The sequence below is a fragment of the Gigantopelta aegis genome, chromosome 10 (genome assembly GCF_016097555.1).
Source record: "Gigantopelta aegis isolate Gae_Host chromosome 10, Gae_host_genome, whole genome shotgun sequence".
Taxonomy (NCBI): Eukaryota; Metazoa; Mollusca; class Gastropoda; order Neomphalida; family Peltospiridae; genus Gigantopelta; species Gigantopelta aegis.
Window position 1 is genome coordinate 60,577,846 of NC_054708.1, and position 18,437 is coordinate 60,596,282.

Below are 18,437 nucleotides of genomic sequence, written 5' to 3' on the forward strand. Positions count from 1 at the left end.
AGCAAAAGTTATATAATATGGTCCTTAGACTGTACGAACAGTATATATATTTTAAAGATATGTTATATATTTTGAGTATTAATAATTTATTTTAAATACAAAAATGTAATTGGCCGTGCAATGTGTGGCGCATGACATTTATACAGTGACTGTACACACATTGATAGTTGTGCATAGTGGACTGAGCTAGGAATTATTAAATATGCAAGATAGCACAAACTTGGTCCCTCTAATCTTATCCAGGGCCGTACCCTCCGGGGGGGGGGCAGGGGGGCAGCTGCCCCCCCCTGAGAATCTTGTCCTTTTTTTTATTTATATATATCTCCAGTAATAGCATAGAAATGTTTAATCTTTATAGTATGTTAAAAATTATTTATAAAATTTAGTGCCCCCCCCCCCCCCCCATGGATTTTGGTCAGGGTACGGCCCTGTATATCAGTGTTCATCGTAGTCTTTAAAACAAAATCACCAAAAAATCTGAAGTCATCAGTACGGAAGCGTATTAGTGCCATCAAACGCAATAAAATAATTATATTTTCCTACATATAATCTTGGAAAAATCAACTTTTATCTTGGTAAAAAATTTCCAAGATTATATGTAGACAAATATAATTATTTTATTGCGTTTGGTGACACTAATACGCTTCCGTACATCAGCGATGTATGTCTAGCATAACATTAAAGATTACTCGCCTCAACTGAATGTAGTCAGCAATAGCTTATTTTCCATCAATGTGACATCATATGATCAGTGACGTCAGTGGTAGATTCTCTAATAAACTAGAAAATTAAATAATATGGTTGTAAAATTTTTTTCGTGGATATGATAACATTTTAAAACAAACAATAAATGTTTTTGTCGGGAAGTGACTATTATGCAACTTTGAGAAAGAACTCTCATGTGGCACAGACACGACGTGTAGATTTAAATTTGCGGGTCTTTGTTACTTCATTATGACCGGAAATGTTTTAAGTTTTATGTTTCCAGCTGCACCTTTATTTTAGTGAGCAAGGTAACATAGATCCGTTTTGGATATCTGATACGTTATAATTTTTTAAAAAGATGATGCCTATTAGCTTTTACTTGTCCATTTTAATATGTGTTTTGCAGGGCCTATATGCATGATGGTTATTCATCTGAGCGGGATCAGGTCAAAACGTACCCAAACCGAAACGTATCGAACCAAAACATACCCATTTTCAGTCGTTCCAAGATTATCCCAATCATCTTTCGAATTTGGTTTCATTGTTACAATTACGATTTCAGATTAAAAATGTGGGTATAATATCCGCCCGGTCCCCTCCATTATTATTTTGTGTTAGGGTTAGGGTTGGGTTGGGGGTTGGGGGGTGGGGGGTGGTTTTTTGGGTTTTTGGGGTTGGGGTTAGGGGAGGGGGGGACTGGGCGGATATTTTTCCGCTGAACGATGTCAAATGTCACTTATTGTCCGAACCAAATTTTTAACAACTACGAAAAATTACTCTCCTATCTTTAATTGCTGTTAGATTTCCTCCAAAGTTTGTCCAGACAGAAATCTTGAAAAAACCACTACAATGACACAGTTTCCACATACCAGATGATAACTATGTCACCTATATCGACTTCGCTGAGAGCGCATAGGGCAAAAAGCATGTAATTTTGTGCTAGCTGCCATTTTGACTTTTTATGGAATATTCTCCAAGAGGGGTGAAAGGATAGGACTTAATCTAACAACGTCATAACATGTTATGATATAAAAGCAGATGTGATGACGTCATATTATTAATTATTATTATTAAAAAATGTTTAATGATACCACAAGAGATCATTGATTTCATATTAATTGTGTCACATACTTTGGAGGCTTTCACCCCTCTTGAAGAGTATTCCATAAAAAAGCAACATGGCAGACGGCAGAAAACTGCATGTATTTTTCCCTATGCAATCTCAGCAAAGTCGATATCGGCGACATCGTTGCAGTCTCGTGTGTGGAATCTGTATATTTGTAGTGGTTTTTTTACGATTTGTGTCTGGACAAACTTTGGAGGAAATCTAACGGCAATTAAAGGTAGGAGAGTCATTTTTTGTAGTTGTTAACAATTCGGTTCGGACAATAGGCTTAGCCTATCTGAGCCATGTTTTGGCTTTGTACATAATAAATAAAACATATCCAAGGGTAATTCTTTGATTGATATATTTGACAAAAGTTACTTTTTATTTCTTTCATCTTTTAAAACTTAAAATTAATATTGTCCAGAATTATGAAAAAAATAAATAAAGGAAGGAAATGTTTTATTTAATGACACACTCAACACATTTTATTTACGGTTATATGGTTAAGGACCACACAGATATTGATAGAGAAAACCTGCTGTCGCCACTTCAGGGCTACTCTTTCGATCAGCAGCAAGGGATCTTTTATATGCACCATCCCACAGACAGGATAGTACATACCATGGCCTTTGTTACACCAGTTGTGGAGCACTGGCTGGAATGAGAAATAGCCCAATGGACCCACCAACGGGAATCGATCACATATCAGGCGCTGCCCAACCCAAAAAACCCCAACAAAACAAAACCTGTAAGCAGCATTGTCTGCTTGTTGTAGACATTTGATGGGCCACGGTTAGTAGACCAGTTGGGTACATGACGTTTTCATTTTAAGAATGCTGGAAATTCCATAGTAAAATTGTTATTAAAAATGTTTTGGTTGAACATGACTAAAGCACCTGAATGTGTTTGAAAACAAATCTTGTGATTGAAAATTTGTACCTTTCACGAACTATGGATTTCAAGTGAAATTACGGTAAGATATGCTATATTTATTGTGTACGAAGCCAAAACAAGGGTGCAAAAAGTGACTGTTGTCAACCTTCACTTGAGTACTGTGAGTGGGTGTTAATGACTAATTAAACATTTATAAACATGAATATGTTTTGACCAAAATAAGGATACATTCTGGTTGGTATGTTCTGGTATGTGTATATTTTGACAAAAAGTGGGTACTTTTACATTTGGGTACGTTTTGACTTTTATTCATATGAACATTTTAATTATAATGTGACTTGATCAGTGATAATGGATTGAACTTTTTATTTCAGGTAATTGTTTATCAGTATGAGCCGTGGAAGAAGACCAGGTTTTCGTTCTGGAGAGAGTGTTTTGGCAGGTACCATACATACAGTAATAATTAATAAAGTGCAGCAAGGGATCTTTTATTTGCGCTTCCCACAGGCAGGATAGCACAAACCATGGCCTTTGTTGAACCAGTTATGGATCACTGGTCGGTGCAAGTGGTTACACCTACCTATTGAGCCTTGCGGAGCACTCACTCGGGGTTTGGAGTCGGTATCTGGATTAAAAATCCCACGCCTCGACTGGGATCTGAACCCAGTACCTACCAGCCTGTAGATCGATGGCCTAACCACGACACCACCAAGGCCGGTCCTCCTTCCTATAACATGACGCCATGCTGGGTTTTTTTGTTTGTTCATTTAAAAAATGAGACCATACCTAAATATAATTAAATTTCCGTTACTTTCATTACAAATTAACGTCATCCCATTGGTTCAGCCATAGCAACATGAGTTTGTTCATTTCTCGATGAAGGTAAAAATAACATTGGGTAATGTCACTTTATATTGGTACTTTGTCTTGTTGAGTGTTATTGTTTTGAAGAAAAAACTAAATTAAAAATAAAAATCTGAACTTTTAGTGTTATTGTTAGTAAGTATGTTTCAACTTTTGTTATACGGTGAGTTTATCTGTTATTTCTGAGTATGAAAAAAAACACTTAAAAAAACCCAACCCCAAAACGAAAACAACCCAAAAAATTCACCACAAACATTTAACATAGAGACAAAGACATTTTTTAGTTTTTGGACATTACAAACATGGGTTATGAGATGAATGGTGAAGCCGCAGTATTTCCATTTCAGTATGGGACTACTTGTTAGCTGAGCTATCTCGGTATTACCCGCACCCAGGATGCACAGAACCTGCAGTGCATGCCGGGTGATATTCCCCCATAATGGTGTCATACACTCGGGAGATACACTCATAATCACACCCCGTGAAGTGGTTGAAATTAGATGTATGTGGCCTTACACCTACCAGTTGAGCCTACCAGTGCACTCACTCTGGGTTGGAGCCGGTACAGGGCTTCTGAAATTTTTATAAAATCCACTAGCCATGGGATCAGTGATTAAAAACATATACTAACCATGATTAAAAATTCACTAGCCCTACTTAAGTTAATACAATTGTACTAAATAATAGTAATAATCAGACGTGTCACCTAAAAAGGGAGATATAGCTTTAAAACACTAACATTGGTGGGGTGGGGGCAGGCTATTCATATTTACAAAATAGACTTAACTGCAACATTTTGACTATTTTGTTTTCACTAGCCGTCGGGCATGACAATGTTAGTTATTTACTAGCCCAACATTGAATATCACTAGCCATGAGAGTGGGGCTACCATAATCTAGAAGTCCTGCGGTACTGGCATGAAAAATCCCCCATTGCCTCAGGTGGGATACAAACCCAGTACATACCAGGCAGTCTGAAGTCTGATGGCATAACCACAACACTACCTAGGCCGATTCACATTTTTTTTTGTACATACCCCAATGAACTAAAAAAGAAATAAGACAATCCTTAAATAGATTGACTTATTCTTCCACTAGTGGGCTTTTATACAATATATTTTACTTTAATGAAAATTTTGTTTAGTTAATGAGATAATATATTCAGATTACAGCAAACTATTGTTTTAAGGTAGGCAGATCTTAAATACAGGTAAGCATGGCATTGTTTCGGGACATGTCTTTCTTATCAGTTCATCAAACCTTGTATTCCAGTACAACTTGGGATGGCAGTGTTGCGCATACCATAGCTAGGTCACCACGACCTACTTTTCTTGCATTCCTCCACATCCTTATCCAGGCCATATCTTTCTTATCAGTTCATATAGAATCATCAAACCTTGTATTCCAGTACAACTTTGGATGGCGGTGTGTCGCATACAATAACCAGATCACTGCAACCTACTAACAGACATATGTACATCCAGGGCTTCTAGATTATGGTAGCCCCACTCCATGGCTAGTGATATTCAATGCTGGGCTAGTAAATAACTACTATTGCCATGCCCGATGGCTAGTGAAAACAAAAGGTCAAATGTTGCAGTTGTCTATTTTGCAAATATGACTATCCTGCCCTGACCCCCAATGTTTTTTAAGCTCTATCTCTTTCTTTAGGTGACATCTGGTTATTACTATTATTTTGTAAAATTGTATTAACTTAAAGTAAAGTAGGGCTAGTGAATTTTTAATCGTGGCTAGTACATTTTTAAAATCACTAATGGCTAGTGGATTTTATAACAATTCTAGAAGCCCTGTGTACATCACTGGGACATTACTCTTGTTTTTTCTGTTTTAGCCTTTCAGAATTTGATATATGCTAATATATAACTTACATACAAGTATGAATAATTAGTATTTTATACAACATTGTAGATAACGAAATGGAAGTTGAAGCTCAGATGCTGGAGTTGAAACAAATGAAAGAGGAGCTGATGCTTCGAGAAAGCCAGCTTTTACGTTTAAAGAGTCGGCAACAGAGCCTGGAAAATGGTTTGATGCTGAAGGGCAGAGGAAGAGGTTGGTCATCTGTCAGCAGAATATTTAATCACAAATAGTTTTGTTTTTAAAAGATTAAAAGTGGTAAGAAGTGTGAAGTTTGTTTAATGACACCCCAGCACATTTCAAGCGATCAGGCTTTCTGCCAGAAATAATTTGAGGTTATGTAATAAAACCGAAACAGACCTGAAGGACCCTTACTAAGGTTTGAAATGTTTTAAGACTGGACACAATTCTCACACTATCATCTGTAAAAAAATATATTCATTAATTTCACGGATTTAAGTGGGTGCAATTTTACCCTCTGTACCCTTTGGCAGAGACCATGGCTATGGCTGTTTGGTGTTTAACTATGTAAAAATTAAGAAAAGAAACCTGCTGCTGCCACAAGGTTAAATTTATTTATTAACAGCAAATGGTATTTTTAATTTATTCTTGCAGGATAGCACATACTGCAGTTGTTTGCTGGATATCTGCTAGTTTGATGCAATATAAATCACTAGAAATGTCATTTGTGCATACAGAAATAAAATAATATTGGTGTTTCCAGTTTTGTTAATAAACAATATGATTTTTGAAACGGTGCATTCTTTATATTTGAACACCACTAACTGAATTTACAAAGCCTGTTTTTCTTGAACACAGTTGTTTAAGCATTGTAAATTCGACGCCATGACTTTACGAAAATCTTACTATAATTTTGACAGGTATGGGTCGTGGATTACTTGGAATGGGACCAGACAGACACAGTGACCTGGGCCCTCCTCCATTTGGTATGGGGCCACAACCATTTGGAATGGGGCCACAACCATTTGGAATGGGGCCACAACCATTTGGAATGGGGCCTGGTGATATGGGACCTCCATTCTGCAAGAGACCTCTCAATGCGGTGGATGACTTTGCCATAGGTTCAAAGAGAGCCAGATTTACTGATGAGGTAGTTGTTACACTTTATGTCAAGTATACTTCATGCCATGACATATACTAGTCGCAACAAGTTAAGGGCCAGTATCAAATTTTACCTTACGTTTTCAAAAATAAACAAGGGGCAGTAATAGTTAATGAAAAGTAGGTCACAGACTTTGAAAAAAGCATTTCAAATTGCATGTACATCTTGTTTGGTTGCCAGTAGAAAATGTATAAAAAATCCAAGATTGTTTGACTTTTTCAAACGTTTTTCTAACTAAGCAGGGCACCTGTCTGAAAACTGCATGGTGCACGTGAAACTCTTTTTATGTGTTAACACTTTTTATGTTTGATTAGGTTTGGGAGGGTATAAATTTCTTTGCAATCTGGCTTTGAATAACCATTCCACCAAAACGTAAACTGAGCATTCTGGACTTGGTCGAGCCCTGCCATGTCTGAATGATAGCATATCCATGAAACAAGTAGCGAGATGCCTGCAAGTGAGCCATTCCGTCATCCATTAACTGCAAGTGCATTTCCATACGACTGACACAGCGAAGGGGCTACCCTTCTCAGACGCAGTGTCCATGTAACCCTTAATTTCTTGTGACTAGTATAGATGCAGGGATTTATCCAGGACATTTCGCCAAGTTCCTATGTATGATGGGTTTGAGGGAAAATAGTGTGAGTAAATCGTACTTGGGATATGTTTTCAGTCCACTGTTAAATTAATTTATTAGAACCCACAAAACACCTGTATAAATACCTGAGATCGCATACATTATAGCCATATATCCAAAGAGAACCACCAGATTAGCTAATGAGGTAAATGTTAAATACTAAATGACACAACATAGATGTTGTACATTATAGCCATGCATTTGAATAAAGTAAAACAAGAAAGGTAAATGGTTTTGAGAAATGTTGCAAAATTATTTTAGAAGTAAAGACTGTGAAGAAGATATTTTGAATAATATAGAGAAATAGTACGGTACTACTAAAGATTTGATGTGATTTTTAAAAATAATAATATTATTTCACTATTCTGTTGTATTTTTATTGTAAAGATTAACGTAATTAAAGTAAGGTTTGTGAATAATATTATTTTTGGATATCTTAATTCATCTCACTAATACATGATTTTCAAGCTGCCAAAGCTTAACTTTAAACATTCTATTTTCTATTTCCTAGGAAACTTTTTTTTAAAGAAGCTTTTAAAGATTCCTTGCCCTTGCACGCCCCTTTTAATTATTTAAAAAAAAGTTATTGCAGCTTTTGTTTGTTAAGCCACATAGATTATTTGGGCTACGGAAGTTCAATTTATTGTTAGGCCATGTGACCTGCCAGGCTAACAAAGCTTGAATTTTGAAGAATCTTCAGTTTAAACCTTTCTACAAACCTTGACTGATTTAAGGATACAGTTGATGTCACTGTAACATATGAAGATACAGTTTATTTAGTAATAACAAAATATTGTCAGGCTATGAAGGTTTATCAGAAGAATCATCATCATATCATCTCACAATGAAGACAGTACATGTTTTTAAGCTACCAAAGCTTACACATTTGTTTGACACCCCATGGCCGATATTTGTTTCACGCTAGGATGTCGTAAAACTTAAACTTTCCTTTATTCATTTAAAAGACATCAGTTTGCCAAGTTCAACTGAAGTTCTTTGGAGCTATCACAGCTTATTCTATGAAGGATTTAATTCTGAGCTATGGAAGCTTGTTTGTGCGGGGTTTTTTAATCTTCATGTTTTAGAGATTAAAATTACCAAGAATCAACCATGGTTTGACCTACCAGGCTACAAAAGCTTGAACAGCTTATGACCAGGCTACAAAAGCTTGAAATGCTTATGACCAGGCTACAAAAGCTTGAACTGCTTATGACCAGGCTACAAAAACTTGATCTGCTTATGACCAGATTACAAAAGCTTGAACTGCTTATGACCAGGCTACAAATGCTTGAACTGCTTATGAAGACGTGGCAAAATTAAATGTACTGTCTTGTTATTTGAGGCTGAGATAATAAGATATTTAAGCTATGAATGCCTGGACTTACAAGGATGTAATAATTATTCTTAGGTGTTTGTCATTTACCAAGATCATGGAGATTCATTGGAGCTATTGCAGCTTGTGCTTTGAAATAATTACTACTTTTATTTCTTAATAAGTAACTTGTAAAAATACGAAGGTACCGAGTGACAAAAGCCTGATTTTGAAGGAGTTAGTATGCTCACTAATTAGGACATTTTAGAGCCACAAAAATGGATCTTGTTCTCAGAGTCTGTAGATATATGAGTGATCACCTCTTAACATTATTCTGAGCTACTGAAGCTTGAGTTGCAGTTTGTTTCCATTAGTATGTAGACATACTAAGTCACCAAAGCCATGCAAGATAAAAGTATTTCAACATTTTGACCAAGAGCACAAGGATATTTTCAGGATCTCTGTCATCTGTAGACAAAACTGTTGTGCAAGTTTTGTGAGGATAGGATCTGTATATTATCTCTTTCTTTCGTGTATTGCAGTTTGCCATCACTTGATAAACAGGCTTCAGACACTTCCAAATCTGACACAAGTCCTAGATGGAGACAACTTTGAGACAGGTTTTAGCTCCCATATTTTACCAACGGATTGCTAGTACATGTATATCGTACTGAAACAATGAATATGGAGATGTTTTATTGATGTATACAACCTGACATGGATCTAAATATGTGAACAGTGTGTGGGCTCAGTCAAATGATTGTACAAGCGTAACCTTTGATGCCCAATAGTGGGATTTTTGTTTTTGCTGGGGGTATCTTTCATTATTCGTTCACATGCATGTGATTGGACAAACAGTCTGCGAGAACAAATGCAGGATGAGATGGAATTTCAGATGAAAACAGAAACAAGACAGAAATGTGGTATATTCAGTTCTGGGTGTGAGATAACATAGTGGATTGGTGTGGTACAAAACCAAAGGTGAATGGTTGAGAATATATGTAGTCATCAAGTACTTGAAGTAGAAAAATGGTGAATAATTTACTTAACATCTTTGATATCAAAGTTGTGGCAAATCATGTAGTGTAGTGTCATTTATTAATAATTAATGCCATCCCAGTTTGTTTTGCTTTTTGACTATGACTCCAATTATTTACATTTTAAAATTTTATATTCATGTTGGCTAATGATACATATTAAGAGTTGTTTTCTAAACAAGATTAATTATTGTTACAAAAGTTTCTTTTAAATGCCTGGATGTTATAAATATAATGAGGTAGGATCTGATTATAGCCCAGTATATTATCACAAACTCACCTTAGTTCTTGAATATAAATAAAAACCCACATGGGACAATCTTTTAAAATCTTATGTTTCCTGAAGTCTGTGCATATGTTTTTTTTACCTAGATAACGGATTGTTTGGTTACATAACTTTTACTTGTGTAACCAGTGGATTAATCCGTACATATTTGTACTATAGTCCAGCACTACATTGATGTTCCAAGTATATTTTAAACAAACTGATTTGGCAATGGGCTAGTGTTTTTCAATTTGTGTACTGATGTGTTACATATGTCCCAAAATCAGACAGTCTAAAATATTTTCGGATTAATTTATATCAATCAATTTCCAGGATCTTTGCAGCTTTTAATTTTTTTAATATAACAGTTCCACATGTAACCAATTGGTGGTTTATATCAATTTAAATTTGCATAACTGACACACAGACAGAAAGATGGTTTGCGTGCAAAATTGTACTTTGAAACATTGCATTGAAGTAATTGCCTTGTTTTAATAATCCTTTAAGTATATGCTTTATAAAGATTTGATTGCATATAATATCCCTGAGTTTGAACAACATCTATTTCATAACTAATATTACACAATTTTTCTTCCAGCTTGGTCCATGTCCCATGCCACCAAGGTATCTCATTGTTAATTGATTTATTTTAACTAATAATTAGGTGTTTTTTTAAAAATAGTGCTACATACACTTGACAGAATATTAAATTAATTTATACACAGCCATCTTATGGAATATAAACACGTGACTGCTCAAAACAGGTATATATTTTACTATGTTAGATGAATTTTGTGAGTAATCAAATGTCCTGTTACATACATGTGCAGTACTGACAACATTTAGAACATCTGCAAATATCTATCAACACTTCTTTAAAAGCACAATGGATGGAATACAGAATTTGTTTTGGGGGGTAGGCAGTGTATAAATCTGAAAAAAGAACCTTTGTGAGTGTTGACATTGTAAAAGAAGATCACCGATGTAAATCATATTTTAAAAAGTGGATCTTGCAGGGTAGGTACATGCACACCTGGAGCACCCTCCCATGACTTCAAACCTGATATACAACATGCCTTCTAGTTTACTTTGACATACTGTTTTACAAATGTTTCTCTAGTACATATGATGATATGTTTTAACTATGTTGGGAGAAATCTTCTGTTGTTTTTAGAAATGAGCAGAAAAGTGCATTGCAAGAAAACTATTGAATTACTGTTTTCTTTATTAATGTAACAGAATTTTAATAATTTATTTGTGTCCCTATTGAACAATGTATAACAAACATGAAATAATGTTTTTCTTACTTGGTCAGATTTGAACAGAGATGACCATGTTCTTAAGTTTGAACTGTTACCAAAACCAAGTTAAGTTTTAAATTATTTCATATCTACATTTATTTAATATTGTCTAGAGCTAATATTCTGGTATTCATTACTTATAAAAATACTTTTAATTATTTGTTTAAATGTCACCAATAAATTTGTATTTCGAATTATTGGTGATACTGAATGTCCTTCAGCTTATAATGTCAATTTATGATTACAAATTGTGTCAATAAATGTCTGTCATTGTTGTAGAGTACACACTTATTGTGATATCTGTGGAACTGAAGTGATGGACGTCCCCTGGAACCAGCATGTCCGTGCACAAGAACATAAGGTGAGAATTCACAAAAGATATATAATAAATTGGATAAAAATAGTATCGAGTCAATTTGTTTTTAATAAAATGCCTTGTAACATTGTTTCTGTCAGTCTTTTCACAAGTTATACATTCTGCTCTAATAGATTTGTTTTACATTTAAATATGCCATGTTTGATTGATGTGATACTAATGAGATGCTCAGTGACCGTTTCCCAGTATGATGTTTTCCACTGTAAGATCTCATAAAGGAGCAAATGAAATTATATTCTGTACTGGTAGCAAGAAGGTTTTTCTTTTTAATGTTACCTTAGGTCTCAATACACAGATGCCATCTGCAATTGAAATCCATGTTAAATTGCTCAAATTGAAATGAAGATTGCCAATAGAATAGGTTCTCATTGCCAATAACAACAGATATATATATATAGATAGATATATCTAACTGCAAACATATACTCCAATTGAAGACATTTACATCTAAAAATTTTGCTATATAACCTCATCTGGCTGTAGTATTGGTCCACATAGGCAATGCAGGAACCGATTCATACCAAATCCAGTCAGAGGGCTTACCATTGAAAAATACAAATACAAGTGAATGTGAACTACAACATGTGTCACAATTAGGAATTACTATGGACCATGATGAATGAACTGTGTAGTGAGACCTTAGAGCACTGTAAAGATTAATTCTGCAGTTTAACTCCACTATAATAAAACAAATATCTATCTACAAATGTGTATGTGTTAAATTTGTGTATCAAGTAAAATAGAAGTTATTTTTTTCAGTGGATGGAAAACCAGTGTCACAAAGGTTGCGATTGGTGTGAGGTGGAGACCTTCAGAAGTTACGCAGATGTTATAGCTCACAGAAGAACGCCAGGACACTTACAGGTTTTATCTGGTTCAACTGTTAATATTAAAGGGATATACCCTAGTTTTTAAACACTAACCCATATTTTTTACTATTATATCCGTTTTTGACAACTTAAATCATAGTTTACTTAGAACTTAGATTATCAATTTCTGTACATTTGAAGTGTTTTTGGTCATCCTGGTGTTTTTAATATTACAAAATGATTTCTCATATTTTTAAAAACGCACGTGCTTCTGAGAAGTAACAGTTATGGAGTCGAGTTTTAGTCTCTTTTTAGAGGGCATTTCACCATTTCAAAGTCAGACTCTTGTTTCACTCAATTGTAACTGTATCCAAATGTGTTACAGGTTTGTAGATTAACTAAACTTAGTGTTAATTTTCATGGGGTGAAACTAGGGTATGTCCCTTAAAACACCCTAAAGAAATGTCAGTACTTTTGGTGCTCACAAATTGAAGTGTGAATGTTGTTATAAAATCTGTACATAATGCAACTTAAGGTAATCAATTTTTTTTTTTTTTTAACCAATATTTATTCAAATAAATGAAGTGGATCAGCTAACAGGTGGTAGGCCTATATAAATGCCTCTCCCTGTTCAAGTAATCTACACTATGAAAAACCTTTAGAAAACAGTATACCAGCGAGTTATTTAAGGTTGATGACAGTCATTGGCTGCACCATCATTTTGGCAACATGTGTAACATATTAAATGGTAATTGTTTTAGGATATATTTGATCAATGGTACTTTTTTCCTTTAATCTTTTTATGCTTGAACTTAATATTTTGTCATTCTTCTTCGAACGCTTTCGTCTGTCATATGAGCAAATGTTCGTTGAGCTGCGGTTAGGCACCTCCCTACAAGTGGTTTGGCCCAGCTCATTTCTTTGGCAGTAATCCATATTAATCTAGCCTCTATACCCTTTGACCAGTCCAGCTTGGGTGACCCTACCAGGATCTGAATTTCCTGCTGGTATAGCTCTCTGGGTCACTGATACATACAAGCTACCTCACCACATGAAGGAATGGACCATGAGATAGATATTTTGTCTAAAATTATGAAAAATAAAAACAGCATCTGCTCAATGTGGAATTTGGAACTATTTTACAGGGGTGATGGTAACTAGACCATTTTTCCAATTTTTATGGTGGTAATATATCTGGTTTTAAATTTGAATGACGTCAGTATTCTAATGTTACTGCAACAAAAATAAATTGGATGCATGACACTTCTGTTTTCAGAACACTGGATAACTTTCAGTTCAAAAGTACTATAATTGAAATATTTATGTTTTAAGATAACTGATGCATCTCAGTTTTTTTACAAAACTATTGCAATATAAAAATTGTACAATTTATGAAATATGAAGTGAAATTATGGTAAAATGATACATTTATGTACGTAGCCAAAATGAGGATGCAGGATGGGACTGTTTTCAACCTTAATACTCTAGAACTTACCACAGATAACAGCTTTTGATATTGCGGTTATGCAGCAGGTAATATGGGGAATGAGTGTATATGAGTGTTATATTCACACTGTAGCACAGAAGACAGTCACAATTACTTTGATTCCTGCCATATAGACATTGGCCCATGAACTCCCATTTTTGTAGGGGACAGGCTAATTTTTCCGTGAATTAAATGGAAATTCCAGAATCTGGATAACATTTATTCATACATGCATCAGCATTACTGCCAAACAGTTATATAGGTTGCATACAAATCACTGTGCATTTTTACAAAGATTACAACTAATATTGTGGGTAGAATGATGGAAATAAATGCTGAAAAGATTTCAGGTAAGCTAATTTTGCTCGATTTTTTTCATCTTTTTAAACCTGAATTTGAAGATTTTCTCCAACCCTGTCTTGTACACTTGATGACTGAAGCATATATATGTATTTAATAAGAAACCATTTTTGAACCATTGTATTTTATTTTCAGAACAAAGAAAAATTCCAATACCAGAAAGACCAGAAAGACACTGTGAAATACAAAAGTGTGGTAGGTTTAAGGTTTTGTCTTTTTCTTGTCTTGTTCAAATAGGTACGTAAAAAAGAAGTTAATATTTTTATGATGTTATTATTTTGATTGTGTCAATTAAAGGAAAGTCAACAATTATTCAGTACTTAACTGATTCGTCATAAAATCAACACAGATTAGCCAGTTTCATTTCTTATTATAACAAATAGTAATTCAGACAAAAAATTGTTACATAAATAATTTGTAATACATCACCTTTATCTCATGTGTGTGACAAGGAAACATACCTTACAATGTTGCCCCTAAATAAAATTATAGAAAGAAAGAAAATTCATAATAATTAAAAAAATTGTATTGTGCTTTTTGTAAAATATGATTGTACATAATTTAATTGAAATAATTTCCAACATCCTTGACTTGAGTAACTAATAGAAGTGTGTTTTGTTAGGCTTTTACATGGAACATGTTCTTTTAAATGATATGTTTACTAGCATATATTCTTATTGTTTTTAGGATGAACTACCAGATTATAACTCTGAAAAAGAAATTGGTAAGATATATCTTGGAAGAATATACTTCTTATTTGAAGAATTAAAAATATTTCATAATTATTTCAAGAGTACATGGAAAGACACCATGGTTGCCATTATACCGTATACGAAATATTTTCGCGGCTAAAATAATTCGCGATTGGGCTTTCATTTTACATTTTCGCGATTGTGTCCCCCAATAATAAAATCAAAATTTCCCATATTTCATTTGCCAAACTCTTTTCAATGACGATTTCACGCACATGCTGTCAGCGAGACGTCAAGTTGTATGTATGTCTGATAAGACATGTTATTGGTGGAACACGCACATGCGATACAGAAAATTGAAAAACGCAAATATCACAAGAAATAACTTTTAATTATTGGTGGTACCCAAAACTTCCATTCAAGGTTACAAAGAAAACAAACAAAACTGAGGTTACGTAACAACAGACTTACACGCAACTGTGTGTCACTTAGATCAAATTCACGTGACCAGGCAGGTTTACAGAATCATGTGACCTTGCGGACCTCTCACTACTTGATTCTGATATGGGTTGGGAGTGTAGAGATAAGACTATATATTATAAGGTAAACAATAATATACCAAATCGGAAATAAGTTCGCGCGTAATTAAATTTGCGGTGCTATCAGCGTGTTCGTGATATATTTTATTCGCGAACATATTTGCATATACGGTAGATCATTTTCTAGAGCACACCATCACCGATATTATAATATTATCTAGAGCACATAAAAACATGCCAGTACTAATATAATTTCGCCTACAGCACATGAAAATACACTTTGATATCATATCTAGAGCAAATGAAAACATAGCCTGACTGACATTATAATTTCATATAGAGTATATGACGGCACACCATGACCAATATAATTTCGCCTAGAGCACATGAAAACACAACATGACTGATATACTATCCTTTATCTTTGCTTGAAAAATAAGTATATGGATTAAGCTGCAATATGTACTGTCCTGTCTATGGTAAAGTGTTTTTATAAGATCTTTTACTGCTTTGGTAGTAGTCCATGAAATGGCAGCAGGTTTCTGATCTTTTGTCTGTTCAACCAAATGTGGAAATAACCATATGTTAAGATGCCAACTAGCCAATGTTCTTAGATTTCATTATATAAATAATTTTTGTTTCCTTTTGTGCATTTTTCGTTTTCCTTTTATCAGGCCAGAACTATGTTGCCTTTGTGACTGGCTGGTATTGCAAGCTGTGCAAGAAGTTCTTCCGAGAAGAAAGCACTGCCAACGGTGAACACTGTCGATCCAAACTTCATTATGAGAAGTGGAGGGTAAGTGCTTCATATTCTGCTGGATTCAATGAAAGAGGGAAACTACATAACCATACAGGCTAAGGTTTATTATGGAGTTGTAGCTAAATAAATAAATATAATGCATACTCCACTATCTTGTAAAAAAAAATATGTGGAACCTTCATGCATTGAGAAAATTGTGTAGCAGAATGTTTGTTGTTACCAAGTAGAATAATAACTAGACTGAGACAAAAACCGTTGTATGGAATATTTGCTGGAAATGATACCTGTTAAAACTTGAATTTTTTTAATATAAGTTTTATTTGAATACCATTGTGACAACACAGGACTCGAAACGGCCTGTGGCCAGGTTGCCAAATGTCTTGTTTGGGCGACTTAAATATTAAAAAATAATGGCATTAATTGCCCAAATAATATTATTTGGGCGATCTTCGTTAGAGCTATAACATATGAGCCACTATTAATATTTGTATTGCATATATTTATTCCACATTAAAATCTTGCTCGTGGTTCATGGTTTGCTTGTCTTAATGTGCCAACATCCATTATTATTTTTTGGTGAGTTTCGAGCCCCGCAACAGTCTGCAAGTGTTATAAAACCTTTTTGTGTTCATTATCCCCATCCTATAACTTTGTTAACAATTAAATACAACGACAGTAAGTAACGTTTTTTTGGATTCCCCACATTTTACGAGGACTTCAAAATAAATGATGGCTACATTGAGTTTTCTTATTTTAACAGGCAGCAAGGGTGATGGGAATTGAAGACAGACAGAAAAAATTATCAAAAAAGCAACAGGCATGAAGCTGTGACAACATATAGAACTTCATTAAAACAGTTTTGTCATATTGGAAAATTCTTGAACAATAGATGAAATGGAAAACTTTCAAGTGATGAAAGAACATATTGACCGTCACAACTTGGGACGTTGATAAAAATATCTGAATTTTAAATATATTCTGGTACATGTATTTGATAATTTGCATCCAGGAAAAACATGGTCATAGTGTAAATCTTTTCATGACTTTGTTAGCAAACTGATGCCAGTAAACATTTTAAAATGTAATAAGTGTTCTCTTCATTGAAATAGGTAATGCCCATATGATATCAAGTGTTAAATAATATTATCCTCTTATAAATACTTTACAAGTTATTAATAGGGTACATTTTGGGGGACCACTCAATATATCAGAAGAGCTATGCAATTAAAGACTGATCTAAAATTGATATTATTTAAATAACGTTAGTGACTTTACAAGTGTGTGTGAGAGGGATATAGTCCTTTCCGGCTCCAGCAGACTGATTATAAAAGATCCGAGGAAAATATTTTTATATGGGTAGGGATCACCTAGTGCAAGGCGCACATTAAAGGCCCTGCTACACGAGTCACTCGGATTGTAATGCCAACAAGCATATCGTAACGTGTGGCATGTCATACGATTGAATTGGCCCGAGTCACTCGTACGAGTCGAAGTTTAGAACTTGTTCTATTTCCATACGATTGAATTGAACGTTTGGAGACGTTGACCAATCAGATCATGGCGCAGATAACGTTGACGTTCTGAGTGTAATGGCGGAAAACTGTTCGCTTGTCGTCGGTACAGACCCAACAGCTTATAGAGTTGTATCAGTGGCACAACTCTTTGTTGGGTGTGTCCAGTAATTTATATAAATACAGAGACGTTACGACAGCCGCCTTCTTATCAATACACAACATTGTTTACCATGGTTACAGGAAGGATATTTTTTCAATGACATGTTTCATACGATTGACAAGTACCGTGTGGCAACACGTCCGATTCTATCGTATCATGTAGCAGGCCCTTAAGTGAATATTCCTTTGTACATCCAATTCAGACTAGGGCATCACTGTCTTTTCAACCTCTCCCTGGCTTAGACTGTGTTGTGTACAACACACTATCCTAAAAAGCCGTACATTTGTGGTCATTTATGCACATAATCTTAAGAATGTGTTTAAATCAGTGTAGTCTTAAGGTTCTTTATGATACCTGGCCCAGCATATTATTTTTCAAGAACAGGATTTGGATATAGATCAGTGGTAGAGTTCTCACTGGAGGTGCAATGGGTAGCAGAATCGATCAGCCTCCAGGGAAACGTTTGTTTTCAAAATCTTGATTAGCGATATTTCTAGTCAACAGAACATTTATTAGCAACTACTGTTTAATGTTTTACAATTGTGTAACAATCTCTGAAACTTGCATAGCGAATCTTATGTGCTACTGAGCAAAATGTTCCCTGCCCAATATTCTTA

At 34.7% G+C, this 18,437-nt stretch overlaps 1 protein-coding gene across 1 annotated transcript; it reads left to right on the forward strand.

Moving 5' to 3' along the window:
• Positions 1–772: 772 nt before the first annotated feature.
• On the forward strand, positions 773–17,231 carry LOC121382988. The gene is made up of 11 exons (XM_041512707.1): positions 773–1,013; positions 3,082–3,149; positions 5,501–5,644; positions 6,331–6,560; positions 10,422–10,447; positions 11,404–11,485; positions 12,260–12,364; positions 14,291–14,350; positions 14,843–14,879; positions 16,061–16,182; positions 16,907–17,231. The coding sequence occupies exons 2-11, from the start codon at positions 3,098–3,100 to the stop codon at positions 16,967–16,969; spliced, it is 921 nt and encodes a 306-aa protein (XP_041368641.1). The 5' UTR covers positions 773–1,013; positions 3,082–3,097; the 3' UTR covers positions 16,970–17,231.
• The last annotated feature ends 1,206 nt before the right edge of the window (positions 17,232–18,437 follow it).